Here is a 17,877-nt window from a genome sequence, read left to right as displayed (position 1 = left end):
CCTTAAACACAGGATAGATTCTTGTTTGTAGGAATGGCATATTACCTTAGACCAGCAGTTCTCAAAGTGTGCTCTGTGCACCCTTGGGGTTCTCTGAGACTTTCTGTTTTTATAATAATACAAAGATGATATTTGGCTTTTGAAATACTGCTCTCCTTTCCTATTTACATATGTGTGGAGACTGATTTTCTACAGATACTTCCCTGGAAGCATATCACAACAGTTAAAAGCAGAAGTATATATAAGAATCCAGATGTCTTTTGTTAATCAACATATTAAGGGGATTGCAAAAATGTGTAAAACTATTTTCATTCTTCTCCCTAAATTTTTGAAAATATGATTTTTTGGATAAATAATGCTATTTATGTTAACTTGCAATCCATTAATTATTTTTATTCCAATATGAATAGATATTTAAAATGCTATCAGTTTTAATTTCTAATATAGCAAATATCCATACCTATAACCCACTCAAGCAAAAAATCTTTGGGGTCATTGATAATTCTGAAGAGTAGAAAGGAGTCCTAAGACCAAAACATTTGAGAACCTCTGAATTTGATTATAAGAGCCTTGATTATCAATAGAAAAGTGACTATCGGTTGCCTTTCTTTATATTCAGTGTCCAGCACAGTGGCACTGAGGGGCAACTGGGTGGCTCAGGGGATTGAGAACCAGACCTGGAGATGGGAGGTCTGGATTAAAATTTGACCTAAAATACTTCCTAGCTCTGTGACCCTGGGTAAGTCACAACCCCTATTGCCCACTTCTTACTGCTCTTCTGCCTTGGAAATTATTCCTAGTATCATTATAAGACAGAAGGTAAGCATTAAAAAAAATAAATGCTAGCAGACTGATTTTGAAGCAAGAGAAAACCTATTGGACCTTGGGACAACCCAACTGTACCTTATAAGATACTTAAAGTTGTAAGTCATATGGGAAGGAGCTTTTCTCTGAAAAATCAAAGCCAGTTCTTATAGTTAAGATGAACCACAGAGCAGTAAAATTAATTATTTGGTTGAAAACAGTTGAGATAGCCAGTCTCTGTTCTCATTTTATTTTATTTTTTATAGACCCTTACCAGATTCTGTCTTAGAATCAATACTGTGTATTGGCTCCAAGGCAGAAGAGTGGTAAGGGCTAGGCAGTAGGTGTTAAGTGACTTACCCAGGGTCACACAGCTGGGAAGTGTCTGAGGTCAGATTTGAACCCAGGATCTCCTATCTCTGGGGCCTGGCTCTCAATCCACTGAGCCACCCAGCTGCCCCCTCTTTCTTTATTTTAGGGAGGGAACTTACAATAGTGGAAAGAACTCAAGGTTGGGACTTTTGATAAGTGGATTTTAACACTCTTGCTTTCCTGTGACAATGTGAGTTCCATATCTTTCCTTCATGTTGTTGGGTACTTCCTCCTCTGGCCCACCCAAATGGCAATGAAGATGATTCTTTAAATCCTGACTATTTTGGGAAAGCAGTGTGCCTTTGGGCACAAGTCTTGGTGTCCTTATCTGTTAAATGGGGATAAAGAGCCCAGTAAGGTCTCCCTCACATGGTTGTTGTGCAAGATCAAATGAGATAAGATGGGGGAAGTATTTATCAGCCTTTAGATGTTATCTCAGTTCTGGTTCTTGCTGCTGAAGCTACTGCCAGGGCAATTATAACAAGTGTAAATATACTTTATTTTTTTTAAAACCCTTAAAGCAAGGACTAGTTAATTGGGATTAAGTGACTTGCCCAGGGTCACAGAGCTGGGAATTTTCTGGGGCCAGAATTGAACCTAGGTCCTCCTGGCTCAAGGCTTGGCACTCTATCTACTCTGCTACATAACTGGCTCTGTAAATATGTTTTAGAGAATATTTCTTTCTAATTCAAGACATAGCAATCATGGGGTCCCCGAGTTGCCTGGGCTGAATGATTTGTATTAATGCTCTAGATGAGGGGTTTGTAAGCTTTCTTGGGTTAGGGACTCCTTTGACAGTCTGATGAGGTCTATGGACTTCTGGAACACATAAAATAAAATAAAGTACATAGGATTTCAAGAAACCAAAGCTTAGTGAAATAAGGTGGATTTTTCCCGTACTCAAGTTTACAGACCTCTTGAGATTTGTCCCTGACCTTTGTGGATCCCCGATTAAAAACCTCTGTTCTAGATGGTCTTGAGTTTCTGTGGTCCATTTGTTTTGGCTGTATAGACCTAATTCAGGAGTATAGACCCTTGGTGAGAAAATGATTTTTTGTGGGTACCTGCACTCTTACTGATAGCCAGAAAATTTTCTTTTCCCATTATCCTCCACTGAGGTTTCTTAAAAACCATGACTCAGTCTCTGAGACTCTGAAATCAGAGTGGTTGGAAAGAAGCCCAAATTTGCTGAGGCTGGGGAAACAGCAACTTGTGGGCCATATCAAGTGATCTTGCTGCTTCAGCTACCAGAAGGAAATCTGTGGGCTGGGTCTCAGGAAGCTGCGGGGTGACCTGGGGGCTCTCAGCTCTCATTCAGCCTGACTAGCGGTGAGATGAGCAAGCTTAGAGACCCACCCCATCCTTTTTGCTGTGGTCTTCAAATGATTAGAACCCCAGGGAACAGGAAACAAAAAACACCCTTTGGTACATGATAGTAGAGACAGCATCTTAGAGAAACTGCAGAAGGTGTATTAATATCATAGGCTAAAGAATCAGGACCCATTTTCTCTCAAATCATCTTGGTATTTAGAATCTATTGTCTGAAAATCTAGACCCAGAAACAATCTCTAGTTCTTCCTGTCCCCAAAACAGAGATTGTCAGGGAGAATGTCAGTAATGACGTGAACCTGGGCATGGCTACTGTGACCCTCGGTTCTCATTTCTTTTCCCATTCAGCCTCGAATCTGAAACACCAAGACAAATGTCTGCCTGAGGTTTGGGTAAATGTCATATGTTCAGAGAGTGGGAAGGAGGAGGCTCTATGCCATTTTCTCTATGAAGAGCTAAGCAAATCGAAAGGTCCTAGGATAGAAAGAAGAGTTTTAGTGGGCTGCAGGCTCAGTATTATTCAACAGTGTGACATGACAGCCAGACCAGTGACCATAGACATCGACTACACTAACAGACACACATTTGGTGTCCAGAATGGGAGATTCCACTCTACTCTCCCCTGGAGGGACTTAGACAAGTGGAACATGTCCAGAGGAGGTGACCAGTAGAATGAGAATCCACAAGTCAAGTCAACAAACATTTAAGCGTTTATTATGTGCCAGACACAGTACTTGGTTCTGAGAATGCAAAGATAGAGGAAAAAATAGAAATGGACTAGAAACCAAGGTGGAATGAAGGAATTGGGGATATTTAGCATAGAGAAGAAACGACTTGGGGGTAAGGAGAATTCTAGGTTTATTAAAATATTTGAAGTGCTGTTACATGGGAAAGGGATGATATTTATTCTTTTCAGACCTTTTAGGAAGAACTGTGGAGAACATCAAGTGAACTGAGGCAAATTTCAGTTCATTGTAAAGAAAAACTTTCTAATAATTATAGCTACATCAAAGTGAAATAATAATATTTAGTAAAATAATAGATTTAGAGCAGGAAGGGATCTTGGAGCTCATTGAGTCCACCTCCCTCATTTTATAGAAGTGGAATTTGATTAAATGTGACCTTTGTTTAGGGTCACATAGCTAGTAAGTATCTGAGTCAGAATTCAAACCCACTTCTTCCTGTCTTTAACTCTGATGCTCTGTTGACCACCCTTGCTCCTTCTTCACTAATCCATGCTATCTCTAATAGACTGGCTTCTGAATTAATGAGTTAGTTCCTCATCACTAGACACTTTTAAAAAAATCCTAACCTTCTTGGAGTCCATATTGTGTAATGGATCCAAGGCAGAAGAGTGGTAAGGGTTAGGCAATGGGGTTCAAATGACTTGTCCAGGGTCACACAGCTGGGAAGTGTCTGAGGCCAAATTTGAACCTAGGAACTCCCATCTCTAGGCCTGGCTCTCAATCCACTGAGCTACCCAGCTGCTCATGTAGATGCTTTTAAGTAGAGGTGAAACCATTATTGTCAGGGTTGTTGGAGGAAAGAATTCATACTGCAAGTAGGAGTTGGTGGAAATGTCCTTTCTTCTAGATCCAGAGTTCTAGAAAAAAAGGAATTTCTGACATTCAGTCTTTTGTGGCTGTCAAGATAAGGACAGAGAAGATGGGCACACTGGGAAGAGTGGTTGTGGAGTTTGGGACATAGCAGGATTTTCTCTTCTCTCTCCTTCCTTGGTTTATGCTCTGGAGGTAGAGGAAGTCAGAAGAGTGGGGACATACTTTTTGAGTCTGATAGCCAAAGTGACAAAACAATTCCATTCCTATCAAGGAAATTACAGAAACATGTCAGTACATAGAGTCAACCACCTGGCTTTGAAAAACCATTGGGTATTACTGCTCTTCTGCCCTGGAACCAATACACAGTATTGATTTTAAGATGGAAAGCAAGGGTTTACAAAAAAAGGGAAAAGACTTGGGTATAATTTTTTTTTCCAAAGCAAAAGCAGTTAGGAAAAAGCAAAAGTGGCAGTCAAAATAGTCATCAACAAGAGCTATTGCATCACAGTAAGAGAAGTCAAGGGAAAACATCCAGTGGGTTCCTGGTTTACTTCTTTTTTAACTGAAGTGTAGTTGTCTTACTCCAAGCCTGGAAGTAAGGAGAATGGTTAGTCTTTTGGAAGTACCTTAATGTAGCCTGATGGAAAGTATAAAAGTATTAGGTAAACCCAATGCCACTGGGCAGAAGCTTGGGGAACCAAGGGTCAGGAACTAGGATTAGGAATACTTGGGCAAGTGTTTGTGTGCCAGAAGAAGGGAAGGGAGCAAGGGATGGGAGCTTTGGAGGCAACGAAGGAGAACTTCAGTTTGGGTACAAAAGAGGTGAGGAGTGTGGTTGATTTTTATTCTCACCTTAGAGTAGAAAAAACTTGATGGTCAAGACAAAGTTGACAGCGATGCTCTTGGCAAGCAGCACTCGGAACCCCAGCAGGGTGATGGACAGCAAGTTCACTTTCTCAATTTGTGCTTTGGAAGAGGAAAGTTAGGAGAAGAACATTGGAGATGACTAGTTTGCAGACCAGATAAAGGCACATGACAGTGAAACTGACCTTCCTCTGCCCTGAATCACTCTTTTTGTTCCCTATTAGTAATCAAACATGCTCTTGAGGCAACATTCCAGAAATCTAACCCAATTGAAAGCTTTTCTGAGATTCGCACTCGCAGACAGTCCAAGGAGCTTTTTGAGGGATGTCAGAGTCTATGGATTCGGAAGGAGCTTCACAGGTTTTCTCATCTAATCCCCTCATTTTACAGATAGGGAAACCAAGGCACAGAAAAGTCAAGTGAATAGACAATAAGTGAATGAGGCAGAATTTGAACCCAGGTTATCTGACTCTAAATCCAATGCTTTTTTCACTGCTGGCTCCCTTTTTAACAAGCATTCAGTTGATAAGCCTTTAGTAAGTGTTTGCTATGTACCAGGTGCCATAGTAGGTGTTGGAGATAGAAAAAGAAACTCTCTGCACTTAAGGAGCTTAAATTCGGCTGTGGGAAAACTTGCGTACAGAAAATGAAATACAAGTTGTTTCTTATCTATCTATCTATCTATCTATCTATCTATCTATCTATCTATCTATCTATCTATCTTCCTTCCTTCCTTCCTTCCTTCCTTCCTTCCTTCCTTCCTTCCTTCCTTCCTTCCTTCCTTCCTTCCTTCCTTCCTTCCTTCCTTCCTTCCTTCCTTCCTTCCTTCCTTCCTTCCTTCCTTCCTTCCTTCCTTCCTTCCATTAGAGTATTGAGTCATGAACATCTGAGTTCAAATAGGGTATCAGACACTAGCTGTGTGACCTTGGGTAAGTCACTTAACCTTTGTCTATCTCAATTTCATCTGTAAAATGGAATGAACAATAGAGCCTACTTCTCAGGGTTCTTGCGAGTATCAAACAAGATTATATTTATAAAATACTTTATAAATACTAGCTTTAATAATATCAATATGTAAAGTATATACAAATTTTGAAAGTGCTAGCCAAGTATGTGTTGGGGATTGATCACTATAGGTTTTCATATTTCTTAGGTCAAATTTCTTTGTTGTCCTCTAATTTCTACTCTTTTTGGTCCCCCTCTCACTCCACATGGGAGCTACAGATTTTGGTCTTCCATATTTCTTTTTTTTTTTAAACCTTTACCTTTCATCTTGGAATCAATACTGTATATTGATTGGTTCCAAGGCAGAAGAGTGGTAAGGGCTAGGCAATGGGGTTCAAGTGACTTGCCCAGGGTCACACAGCTAGGAAGTGTCTGAGGCCAGATTTGAACCCAGGACTAACCTCCCGTCTCTAGGCCTGGCTCTCAATTCACTGAGCTACCCAGATGTTGCCCTTCCATATTTCTTGCCCCCATTTTACTTGAACTTACCTGTAGGTTTGTAGCACTCTTTGGGAAGTGGTGACCCTAGGTTTGGAAAAAATGAAATAAAAAAATAAGCAGCTCTATATTCTACTTCTAGCCATGGCAATCAGAATTTCACAGCTCAAAGGGATCATCTGATCCAACCCCTTAAATTTATACACAAAGTAAACAAGGCCTAATGAGGTCGAGTGCCCATGAAACTGCCTATCTCCTCAGGGAGCTTGCTCTATTAATCATTCTCTCTTTCATCTTTAGTCACTGCCTCTCTGCTGGCCTTTTTATCACTTCCTAAAAATATGTTCAGGTCTGTCCTAGCCTATAAAATTTTTCCCTGACTATGCTATCTTCTATTTTTCTCTTCTACTTCATTCCTAACCTTCTAGAAAAAGTAATTTATACTCCTTTCCTTCACTTCCTGTTTTTCCAGTCATGTCCAACTCTTCATGTCCACAACCCCATTTGGGGTTTTCTTGGGAGAGATACTGGCATGATTTGCCATTTCCTTCTCCAGCTCATTTTACAGATCAGGAAACTGAGGTCAACAGGATTAAGTAACATGCCCAGAGCCACATAGTTAGTGAATGCCTGAGACTGGATTTGAACTCATGCCTTCCTGACTCTAGGCACAGAGCAATAACAACAGTTGGCATTTATAGAAACAGTTTAAGGTTTACAAAGAGCTTTCCATGGCATGCTATGTGCCAGTCCCTGTTCTGTCCCCACATGTTTTCACATGTATCCCTTCTCTTAACACATTGCTATCATCCTGGTCTAGGTCCTCTTACCTGACTTATTGTAACCCAATGACTCCTTAATTCTAGTCTCCCTCTCCTTTATTACTACTTTCCTGCCAAATAGTTGTTATTTGGTCATGCCTAACTTTTTGCGACTCCATTTGGGGTATTCTTGGCAAAGATACTGGAGTAGTTTGCCATTTTCTTCTCTAGCTCATTTTACCGAAGAGGAAACTGAGGCAAATAGGGTTAAGTGACTTGCCCAGGATCACACAGCTAGTAAGTGTGTCTGAGGCTAGACCTAAACTCATCATAATTCTAAGCCTAGTACTCTATCTGCTGCACTATCTAACTGCCTCACATTCAAATATTGTTTTCCTAATGCAAAAGTTAAGAATCACCTCTGAATCATCAATGATTCCTTATTACCTATAGGAAAAGTACAAACATTTTAGGCTGACATTTAAGGCCCTCCTGCGCATTTTAGCCATCCAACCCTCCAACCCAGGTGTCCAAACTGGTTTCATATTACTCCTATTCATGAACTCTACTTTTGTTGCCTCATGCTGACATCTCCTTCCTCTTCTATGGGTGCAGAAGCCATTCCCTATGTCTGGAATAAAGTATCTTTCCTCTTCTAAATTTCCTCTTTTCCTAAAAGGCACAGGTCAGGTGTTACCTTTGCATCTGATCTCCCCATCTTGAAGCGATCTCATTTCTCAAAACCTTCCCAGAGTACTTTGCAGTTCTTTTAGACGCTATGACATTCTTTCTTGAATTATATTCATTCATGGTAATGTCTTAACCCTATAGTAGACTGTAAGCTTCTTGAGATGAGGGATGGTATCATTTCTCAACTCTGTGTATATAGTGCTTTGCATATAATAAGTCCTTGGTGAAAGTTTGTTGAACTCAATTATATTGAGGTGACTTGCCCACAGTCACATAGATAGGACAATATTGTGTAGGGACTTGGTGGCAGAAGACTGTTTGAATACCAAATGGAATGACACTTTACCTCAGTTTCTTTATCTGTGAAATGGGAACAATAATTTTACTACCTACCATCCAGTGTTGTTGTGAGGAAAGCACTTTCTATATGGAAAACTGTGCCTTTATGCTGACTTTGAGACCAATGCTCTCCATTGCATCATGATTTCAACATTTAGAGTTATGTTGACTCCATAAAAGCAGAGCTTCTAAAGGAGTTTCATAAGAACCTGAGGGCCAGCACAGGCTGGGCTGCTTCCTTTTTGGGGATCAGTCTCATTCTGGATTGAACAGTGCCCCATAGGCCATTAGTCTTGTTCAATAACAAAGAAAAAGACAGATATGTGGAAAGGGCTGATTGGCTGGTAGAGGGTCATAGCAGAGATGAAAATAATAACTCACATTTATAGGATGCTTTATAGTTGGTAAAGCACTTTCCTTACAATGATATGAGCATTATTTCCACCATTTTACAGATGAGGAAACTGAGGCTAAGTGCAATGCTTATGAAGTAAATGTCGGAATTAGGACTCAAACCTAGGTCTTCTTGTCTACTGTTTTTCACATTGTACCAGGATTTCCTTCTGGTGTCTGAACTAGTGATATGGAAATGAGTTTTCTGGGGCCATGTACTTGAGCTTTCTCTCCTGCTATTTACCCTTTTCACTCAGTCACAAGATTTTTGAATCCAGAATCCTTATCTAATCATGACTAGTTTCCAGCATGGCATCATCTCAAGGATGGAAGTAGTAAGTTCAATATTCCCTTCCATTACTTTCCTTAACCTTCTCCAACACCTAGTTTGCCTGAGATCATACCTGAAATCTTGGAATTGGAATAGGACCCTTTGTAAGAAGCCACCACGACCTTATTGTTGTGCCAAACGGTGCAGTTAATTTGATCCAAATCTTTTTTATATTGGCCAAGCTTGACAGCACTGAATTTCCCATCTGCAGTAGCAACGACTCCTTCTGATGGATTGTTGTCTGGATGAAGCTGTATTTCCACAGTCTTGGGGTAGAAGTCCTTCACCAGACATGCCACATTGGTCCCATTTTTCATGACAAAGACTGATGGTACAGAAGTTTCTTGGAATCCTGAAAAACATAATAAGCCTTTTCTGTAAAGTAACTACCCATGGCATCATGGCGGGCACAGTTACTTCAGTCCTGAAGATCAATTTTCTATCAATGATTTATTTTTTTCTCACCACTGCTATCCATCTGCTGATTCCTGAGCACTTGAGAGAATGGACAGGGGAAGCAAAAAGAGATGCAACTCAGAGCTGCATGTTTAGTTTCTTGTAAAATAAAATGTAATACATTGGGAATGGAGTAGTGAATGCCAAATCAAGTTGTCTCCTAGCACCTGGTGCTTAATTAAAATGCCTGTGTACACCAGGCACTTGACTAAGTGCCTGAGAAACAAAGGCAAAAACCGAGTTCCTATTCTCAAAGCCCACAGTCTAATGGGAGAGACAATATAGAAATAACTGTGTACAAATAAGATATATACAGGATAAATTGGAGATAACCAACAGTGGGAAGATACAAACATTATGGGTGTTCTGGACAAGGTTCTTGTAGAAAGTGAGATTTTAGCTGAGATGTGAAGAAAATTGGGGAAGCCAGGAGATGAAGAAAGAGAGCTTTTAGGCACAATAGACAGCCAGTAAAAATGCCCAGAGCCCAGAGATGGAGTGTTGACATAAATTTCACTGCATTGTCAAGGAGGTAGAGTAGAGTTAGGTATAAGATGACCCTGAATCCAAGTTCTTGAACTTGAACTTATTACTATCTGTGTAATCCTTAGCAAATTGTATAACCTCTCTGACTTTGATTTTTCTCTTCTACCTATCTCACAGGGCCATTATGAGGAAAATGTTTTATAAATCGTAAAACACCATGGGAAGGTGCATTGTTATAATTATTGGACATTTCTTGTTTTTTTGGGTGAGACCATTGAGACTAATTGTCTTTCTTTCTGCATCATTTTGTTTACTACAAATGTATAGACTCTGAGAGAGCAGGACAAAGTATGACTGTGTATTTTGTGAAAAAGGCCTGTCATAAAATTATGCTTATAAGTTTCTGAAGAAATGCTCTTGGACTTGGGGTCAAGAAGTCCTGAGTTCTAATCCTGATTCAGACACTTACTAGTCATGTGACCCTAGGCAAGACACTTTCACCTCTTTGATCCTCAGTTTCTGCATCTGTAAAATGGGGATAATAATAATACCAATTTCACAAGACTGTTAGGAGAGTAGAATGAGATAATATATGAAGAGTTTTGCAAATCTCAAAGCACTATATGAATGCCAGCTATTATCATCATCAATGTCATATTTATATGGCTAATGAGGAGATGATTATGTTACTCACAATATCCTGATTCAGCATTGTCATTCCCATTGCCATGGAATACAGGATATAGAAGCCATCCATCATTCTGCTTTTGGCAGAACTCTACCTAATTATCTTCTGGAGTCCTTAGTTGTGTTCTCTGTGGCAGCTGAACAACATCAAAGCCAATTAGCCATGGGATACTGGATAGTGCAGATAAAAATGCTCTGCTGATGGTGCCATTCTGAGCCTGGCCCATGGCTGATAAGTTTGAGTGAAAGTTATGGTGACCATGGTTGGGAACCATTGGACTCCAGAGAGGGTAGACAAGTTCAGCAAAAGAAAGGCAACCCATAGCTGAATTAGGGCTCTGGATGCCCATTCCCCTGGTGGCCCAGAGTCTCAGCCAAGAAACAAGACAAGCTAGAGAACTATAAGTCACCCTCACAGAGATCAAGGGTCAGTTATATGAATTCTCTTTTGCTTTTGGAGCTACCACCATTTTAAGTGCCAGAAGCCATTAGGGAGGCTGAAGAAGGAGTTTATATTGAGAGGATCACAAAGGCAGAGCTAAGAAGTGGGGCAAGATGAGGGTGACATTTTGCCCTGTAGTGGCTCTCCAGATAGGAAATTTATCTTTCCAGTTAAGTGGGATGGATACCAGAGAAGGGCCAATATAGCTGGCAGCATTTTAAATGCATTTAAATGTCAAGTATAGAATTTCTTCTTAGAGAACCAGTTGTTCAGAGCAGTGAGTCAGAGAAGGAGGCCTTATTGGGTAGCCCTTGTATCTTGACCTTAACCATAGGCTCCTCACTCCTCTGTCAGCCTGGTCTTGAGACTTCACCATTGAAAATTTTAGTGGGAAGATATTCTTCTCCTTTATAGTGAGCACAAGAGGGAAGTTCTTAAAAGTCCACCTTGCTATCATCAGCTCTTTATCATTAAAGGGTGAGGATCCCCCCACCCCCCTTTGTGCTCTCCTAGCACCTGCTTTCAAACACTAGTACTACATGGGAAATCCCTCACCTTTCCCTGCTTTAGCTGAAACCAACTGACAACCCCAGTATTAACGGCTGGAAACCACACATGACAAATGACTTTCTGTTTTTCTTCCTTGCTCACCAATCTTTCCCTTCCCTACCCTGTCTTCTTTTCACTCCTTCTCAGCAGAGATACTTCACTTTAGTCTCCCAGGTTTTATCTTAGACTGAAATATATTTTTGTTGGTTTTTATGGACCCTCAGTTTCCTCATGTGTAATGCATTTTCTATTAATTCTAGCAGTTTCTTGGTTTGTCCTCAATAACCTATCTTGACTGTGGTCATATCCATGCCAGACATGTGGTGTCCTGATTGAGGAAGATTAGATTAGATGGCTTCTGAGGTCTCTTTCAGATCCAGATTGAAGATCTCATGAGGGAGAAGAGGTAATTAAATTAATAAAGGAAAAATCCATTAAGATCATGCAGCTGCAATGATGCATATTCTCATATCTACTTTGGTTAAAGGTTGCTGGAGAACTAAAAGGATTTAGATTCTTTACACTTTGTAAATAAGCTTGATGAGAGCATGCTTGGATTTCCTTTGGACTGGAGCTATTAAGCAAAGATCTCCTGGGCCTAAAGTAATGGAAAGAGCACATAAGTGGGCATAAAGTGACCTGGGTTTTGGTCTGATCTCTGCTACTGTGACCGTAGGAAATTTATTTCACCTCTGTGGGACACGTTTCCTTCATCAACAAAAACGAAGTAGTTGGGACATCTAAGCTTGAACATTCTTTAGTTTTGGGAAGTCAATAGCAATTCCACTTTACTTGAAGTATGGAATTCTGATCTGAGATTCTTGATTCTAGCTTAGGAGACAAGCCACAGAATCACACATGGTTGGAAAGGACCCCATAAGCCATCTAGTCCAGTCAGTACCTGAATAAGAATCCCCTTTACATCAAACTCAGCCTTTGCTTTAATATCTCCCAAGAGAGGGAACTCATCACCTCCCAACATAGTCCATCTTACTTTTGGAGAAGTCTAAAGGCTAAGATAATTTTTCTATGGCAAGCTTAAATCTGTCTCTCTGAATTTTCCACCCATTGATATGAATTTTGCCTTTTGGGAGCCAAGCAGAAAAAAATGGAATTGCTCTTCTGCATGGCAGCCTTAAAGTATATTAGAAGAGGTTGATGCTTTTAACTGTAAACTCAGGAAATGACAGTAAATAATCGAATACTGTCAATATGCTGAATTTGATTATAGTATGCTGGTTTGCTACAATATTTTGTATCAATTCTGTTTTGATTAGTGTCAGGACAAATCAATGAATAATAATTGAATCAATCAGTGAAATTAATCAATAATTTTCAACTAAATAATAGTTGAAAAGTTTAAAAAGTCTTTATAATCACTTATATGACATCATGTTTATTATACAGATTTTTTTAATTGGATGAAAATAAAACAAAATCCAAAAGTCTTGAATCTATGCTCATATGTACAAACAACATAAGGGGTTCTTAAGATTTTTTTGTGACATGGACTTTTTTGTAGTTTTTGAAGTTGTATTAAAGTCATTTTGGGGCCATTACCTACCTCTGTAACATTCTACTGTGTATCATACTTATTTTTTGTGTCTTTTTTACTGCTCTTTTAAATTATAAATTCTTAAAAGGTAAAAGGATTGTGTTATTTTTCACTCATAATATTGCTGACTCTTAACAGTGCCCTGTATACAATGAGTAAAAAATAAATATTTGGTGAATTGAATTCGATTGAATTGTGTGGAATTGAAATGTGCTCTGAATTTTTTCTTTGGAAATTTCTAATCTCCCCCCATCCCCAATAGAATCACATTTGCTCATTTAAAGATATAATTTGTTTCTAATTTACAATCCTACTCTTGGCCTTTCCCATTTTCATGGAAATCAATTGAAGGTTAAGAGTAAGCTGTCAAACAGAACACTCCAATAGACATTCTCTTCACTTTGAACTTGCTTATTTGCCTGGCAGCTTAGAAATACTGATCTGCTGTATTACTGATGGTACTGAGTATACATAGGATGTTTTCTGTAGTACTGTGCCTGAAGATTTCAAAGTTACGGGGAAGTATGGATTCAACTTCATCTCAAATATCAAATATATTCCATATGATGTCAAACAGCATTTCCCCAATGGTCTCTAAAGCGTAGGACATGTTTTAAAGTTAGATTAGTATGGCCAGTGGGATGGGGACACATATGGTAAATTTTTGGAGAACTGGCACTAAGGGGTGTGTGAGTGTGTGTGTGTGTGTATGTGTGTGCTTTGTCTCGATCGCTGGATAACAGGGTCATAATTCTCCCATTTCCTTTTGTCTGGGCTTTCTGGGCTTCTCTGAAGATTTCTAAAACAACAGAGAGCCTTTAGTTACCTACCCTACTGTCTTCTTCTCTATCCTGTTTTAAATTTGTAGCTCACCATCTCCTGTAACTTTCTCCAAAGGAATGTGGCCATTGAAATAAGGAAAATGGCACCATGGAGAGAGATGAAATTAACCTAAGAAATATACAAAAACTGTAACTCACCAGGCTCTACTGACAGCTCTGTACCATTTCCAAAATATATCGCTCGGGTGTCCCAGGAGCACTCTGCTATACAGCCATGCACATAACGAGCCCACTGCTGACTTAGAGCCCTGGGCAAGAACATCTGTGCCAGTTCCCCAGCTAGTCCAGAGCCTCAGCCAAGAAACCAGACGAGCTAGGGAACTACAAAACCACCCTCACTGAGACCAGGGTCTGGTTGAATAAATTCTCTTTTACCTTTGAAGTTATCCCCACTTTTAGTGCCAGAGGTCATTAGAGATGCTGAACATGGAGTTCACAGTGAGAGGATCACAAAAGCAGGGCTGAGAAGCAGGGTAAGATGAGGGTGACATTTTGCCCTGTAGTTACCTTTCAAGATAGGAAATTTATTTGTCAGTTTGATGGAATGGAAACCAGAGAAGAGCCAATATAGTTGGCAGGTAGACAAAAAGAGAATTTTTTTAAGTGGTTGAAAAGCCAGGGATGGAATGATTTAGAAATATGTCCTATCTTTTACACTGGTGCATAGGACTCTCTTGGGTCACAGGGATGACTTTTCCATTAGAAACTAATTCTCTATTCTCCATTTCCTTGCAAATCTCTCCTCTTGCTCCAAATCACTCAGACAGAGTCTCATCTTGGGTTTGGATCTGTTTTATGATTCACTGGGCCAAGTGAAGTATTTTCCACTTAAACTCAGAGCCTAGAAAGGAAATCAGGAAATTATTCCTATTGGAGAGTGCTTTTCTTCACTTATATGTTATGGATGCCTGGCAGAGACAACCCTTTCTAGAAAGCATTAAGAAAACAATTTCCATGGCATCTGGACTTGGATGCAAGTCTCATGAGGTTTCAGTGAATATGGAAAATTGAACTTCAAAGGCCACTCAGGTCACATTTTGTTCCATTACTGAAAAATTGATGTCCAGGAAGGGAATGTTAGTGGTTAAATGAGGGGTTGATATGTTGCACAAATCTCTCTGGGGTGAAAGATTTGATTAGAAACACAGACTTCACATTCCTTCAGTTTGAAATTTGTTACCTCATATGCCATCCCTCCAGAAAGTATATGTCTCCACCAAGAGAAAACCAGTGGAGAAGATGGTACCTCTGGGTAATGTGGATCAGCTCCATTGGGCAAGGCTGGAAACCATCATTTTCCTCTCTTTCCAACCTCCTGAAGTAATAGACTAAAATGTTTGATGCAAGTAATTCTCATTTCCAAGTGGAAATGAATTAAACAGAAAAGCCAAATATTTACTTCTTTCTCAGCTGCAATTCGCCAACCCCAGTCATTCTTATAGCAATTAATTGCTCTTATGTCTCTTTCCTTCCTCCTATGTATTGCATTTCCTTCTGTTCCTTAAGAGAGGATCATCAGATTCAGCAAATAGAAGTAAAGGCAACTAAAGGGCCCTCTGATCTAAAAAGGTTGCTATTTATCAGACAGGTGAAGACACTTTTGTATACCAGTCTGAATGGCTTACTCATTCTTCTCAGCTATAGTATCAACCAAGAAATCCAGGCATACAGAAGATGGCAGGGTTGCCCTTGCTGAATAGAAATTCCTTTTGGACCTATCACTAATGAAGAGAATTCCAGCCCCTTTGGCTCTGCCTTCCAGGTTACAATGTCCTGGGCCAGAATTCTTATTTCAGGAACATTTGAAAAAAATGTAAAGGATCTGTCTGCCAACACCATGCTCGGAGACAAGCCTGCCAAATCCCAGTGATATTTTCTTAATATAAATACAATGGGTTTATCTTCAGTTTAATAAACTCTCTTTGCAGAGAAGTGGGTATCTATCTAATGTCACCATGAGCCTTCCCACAGAAACATAGCTCATTCTAATCTTTATTTTCTCCTGGGATACTCCAGCTATGGATCAGTAGGGGAGACCCAATTCATTGGACTTTTCCTGCTCTAAAAATGGCCTAGCATTAAAGTACAATTACTTTGTGTGGACTGTTCACAGGTCCTCAGGCAATAGATGAACCAAACAGCTAGGTTACTATAATGGATAACCTCCTGCCAGCGACTGTCTAATGCAATGAACAACATCCGTTCCCTTTCCCTTAGGTCTCCAGACACTTTCGTCATGATTCAGATGCCTCCAGGAATCATCAGTGCTCATTAGGCTGTACATTCAAATTGGGGTCTGTTCTAAAGTGAAGTTTAATAGCTGGGTGCCTGCTGCTAAGCTGTTTGGCTAACTTCCCTAGGCTCATAGAGGTAACATTTTAGGTGAGAAGGGCTCTGAAGCATTGATCATGGTAGATACTGCTTTTGTGTTGCTTTCTATAATCTGAAAATAGACTAGTTAACATGAACGTGCTCTGATTTCCCAGTTTTATAGGGTCTTTGAGTGTAAAGACAGCATTATGTAATGTTCCAAAAAGAGCACAGGCCTGGAAGTCTGGTTCTAGAATCAATTTTGCTACTGACTTGCTGTTATGATCTCAGATTAGTCATTTTCTGCTTTTTGGATCTCAATTTCCTTATCTATATGATGAGGGAACTGGATTAGATTATTTTAAATTTTTTATACAATTCTCACATTCCATAGCTGTACATTATGACTATAAACACAGTAGCATGATGTTCTTCCTTTCATTTCAAAAAGCAAATATCCTCTCTGATGGCATCTATCTATCTATCTATCTATCTATCTATCTATCTATCTATCTATCTATCTATCTCTGTCTGTCTACCTTCCTTTCTTTTTCTTCCTTCCTTCCTTCCTTCCTTCCTTCCTTCCTTCCTTCCTTCCTTCCTTCCTTCCTTCCTTCCTTCCTTCCTTCCTTCCTTCCTTCCTTCCTTCCTTTCTGCCTTTCTGCCTTTCTTTCTTCTTCCTAAGCAGGAAAGAAATTACTTCTGGCATTAACTTTCCACTGGTCTCAAATACAATGTCCCCAGTCAAAAACCCTAACTCAGAAATGGGTTTTATTTAAGTGGATGTAAAAGACCTATCTGCCAACACTGAACTCTGGAATAGCCTACCAAATACAATGACATTTTCTTAAACTAAATCCAACAGGACAATCTATAGAATTTAATCAACTCTCTCGGCAGGGAAAGGTTTTCCTTTTAGGGTTTCTCATTTCCCTAAGGAATTTCAGCCTTTCAAGACTGTGGGAAGTTCTCTCTCATGGAGGGACTAATGTCTAGTCTTTAATACTGGAATAATGGAAAAGTGTTATACTTACTTGGTTCTACAGTAAGCCGAGTCCCTGTTCCAAAGAGGAGCTGTGCAGAGTAGGCACTGTTGAAATCAGCCACACAAAAACACCCTTACTGCATCTCTGTCCTCCATCAATCTGGTCGTATAACCCAAAAAGGGGAGGGCAGAAAGCTTGACTGGAGACCCATAGATTTGTGGGCCTTTCTGAGATCTAAGCACACATGTTGGTATCTTGTTTGAAGTCTGTTATCATCTGGGTGCTGACATTTTTATAAAATCCCCTGGGTTTCTTGGTAGCTCCTCTTCTGTTTACTTCTTTTGCCCCATCTTGAAAAAAAGGACCATCCTTGGGTAACCCTCATTTTCCTCCTGGCCTCTGACCTTAAACTCTCATTTTCTCTCATTGCCTGTTAGAGCTGGAGGGGATACTTTAAGTTATCTGAACCAATCTCCCTATTTTAAAAATGAGGAAATAATCCTGTGTAGTTGAAGTGATATTTTTAAGGTCACAGAGTCATATTACACTAGAGTAGAATTTTTTTGATTCTGCTAGAAAATTTCCAACTGGCCATTGCCAAATGGGATAGTGAAGGACTGAATCCAGACCTCTTGCCTCCCTGCCCAATGCTCTTTCCACAATATAGTAATACGTTTTT

General features: G+C 39.8%; 2 gene segments (V, D, J or C); both read right to left on the bottom strand.

Annotated features, from left to right (window-relative positions):
• The window catches only part of TRAV18.2 (T cell receptor alpha variable 18.2), a 311,022-nt gene that overhangs the window by 122,198 nt on the left and 170,947 nt on the right, over positions 1–17,877 (bottom strand).
• LOC100030207 (T cell receptor delta constant-like) lies at positions 941–16,771 on the bottom strand. The segment is given in 5 exon segments: positions 941–4,653; positions 4,917–5,030; positions 6,423–6,458; positions 8,959–9,237; positions 14,041–16,771. Coding segments are annotated over 4 exon segments (552 nt in total).

Source organism: Monodelphis domestica, chromosome 1 (assembly GCF_027887165.1).
Source record: "Monodelphis domestica isolate mMonDom1 chromosome 1, mMonDom1.pri, whole genome shotgun sequence".
Classification (NCBI taxonomy): Eukaryota; Metazoa; Chordata; class Mammalia; order Didelphimorphia; family Didelphidae; genus Monodelphis; species Monodelphis domestica.
Note: the sequence above shows the minus strand (reverse complement) of the source record. Positions and strands in the feature narration are given on the sequence as shown.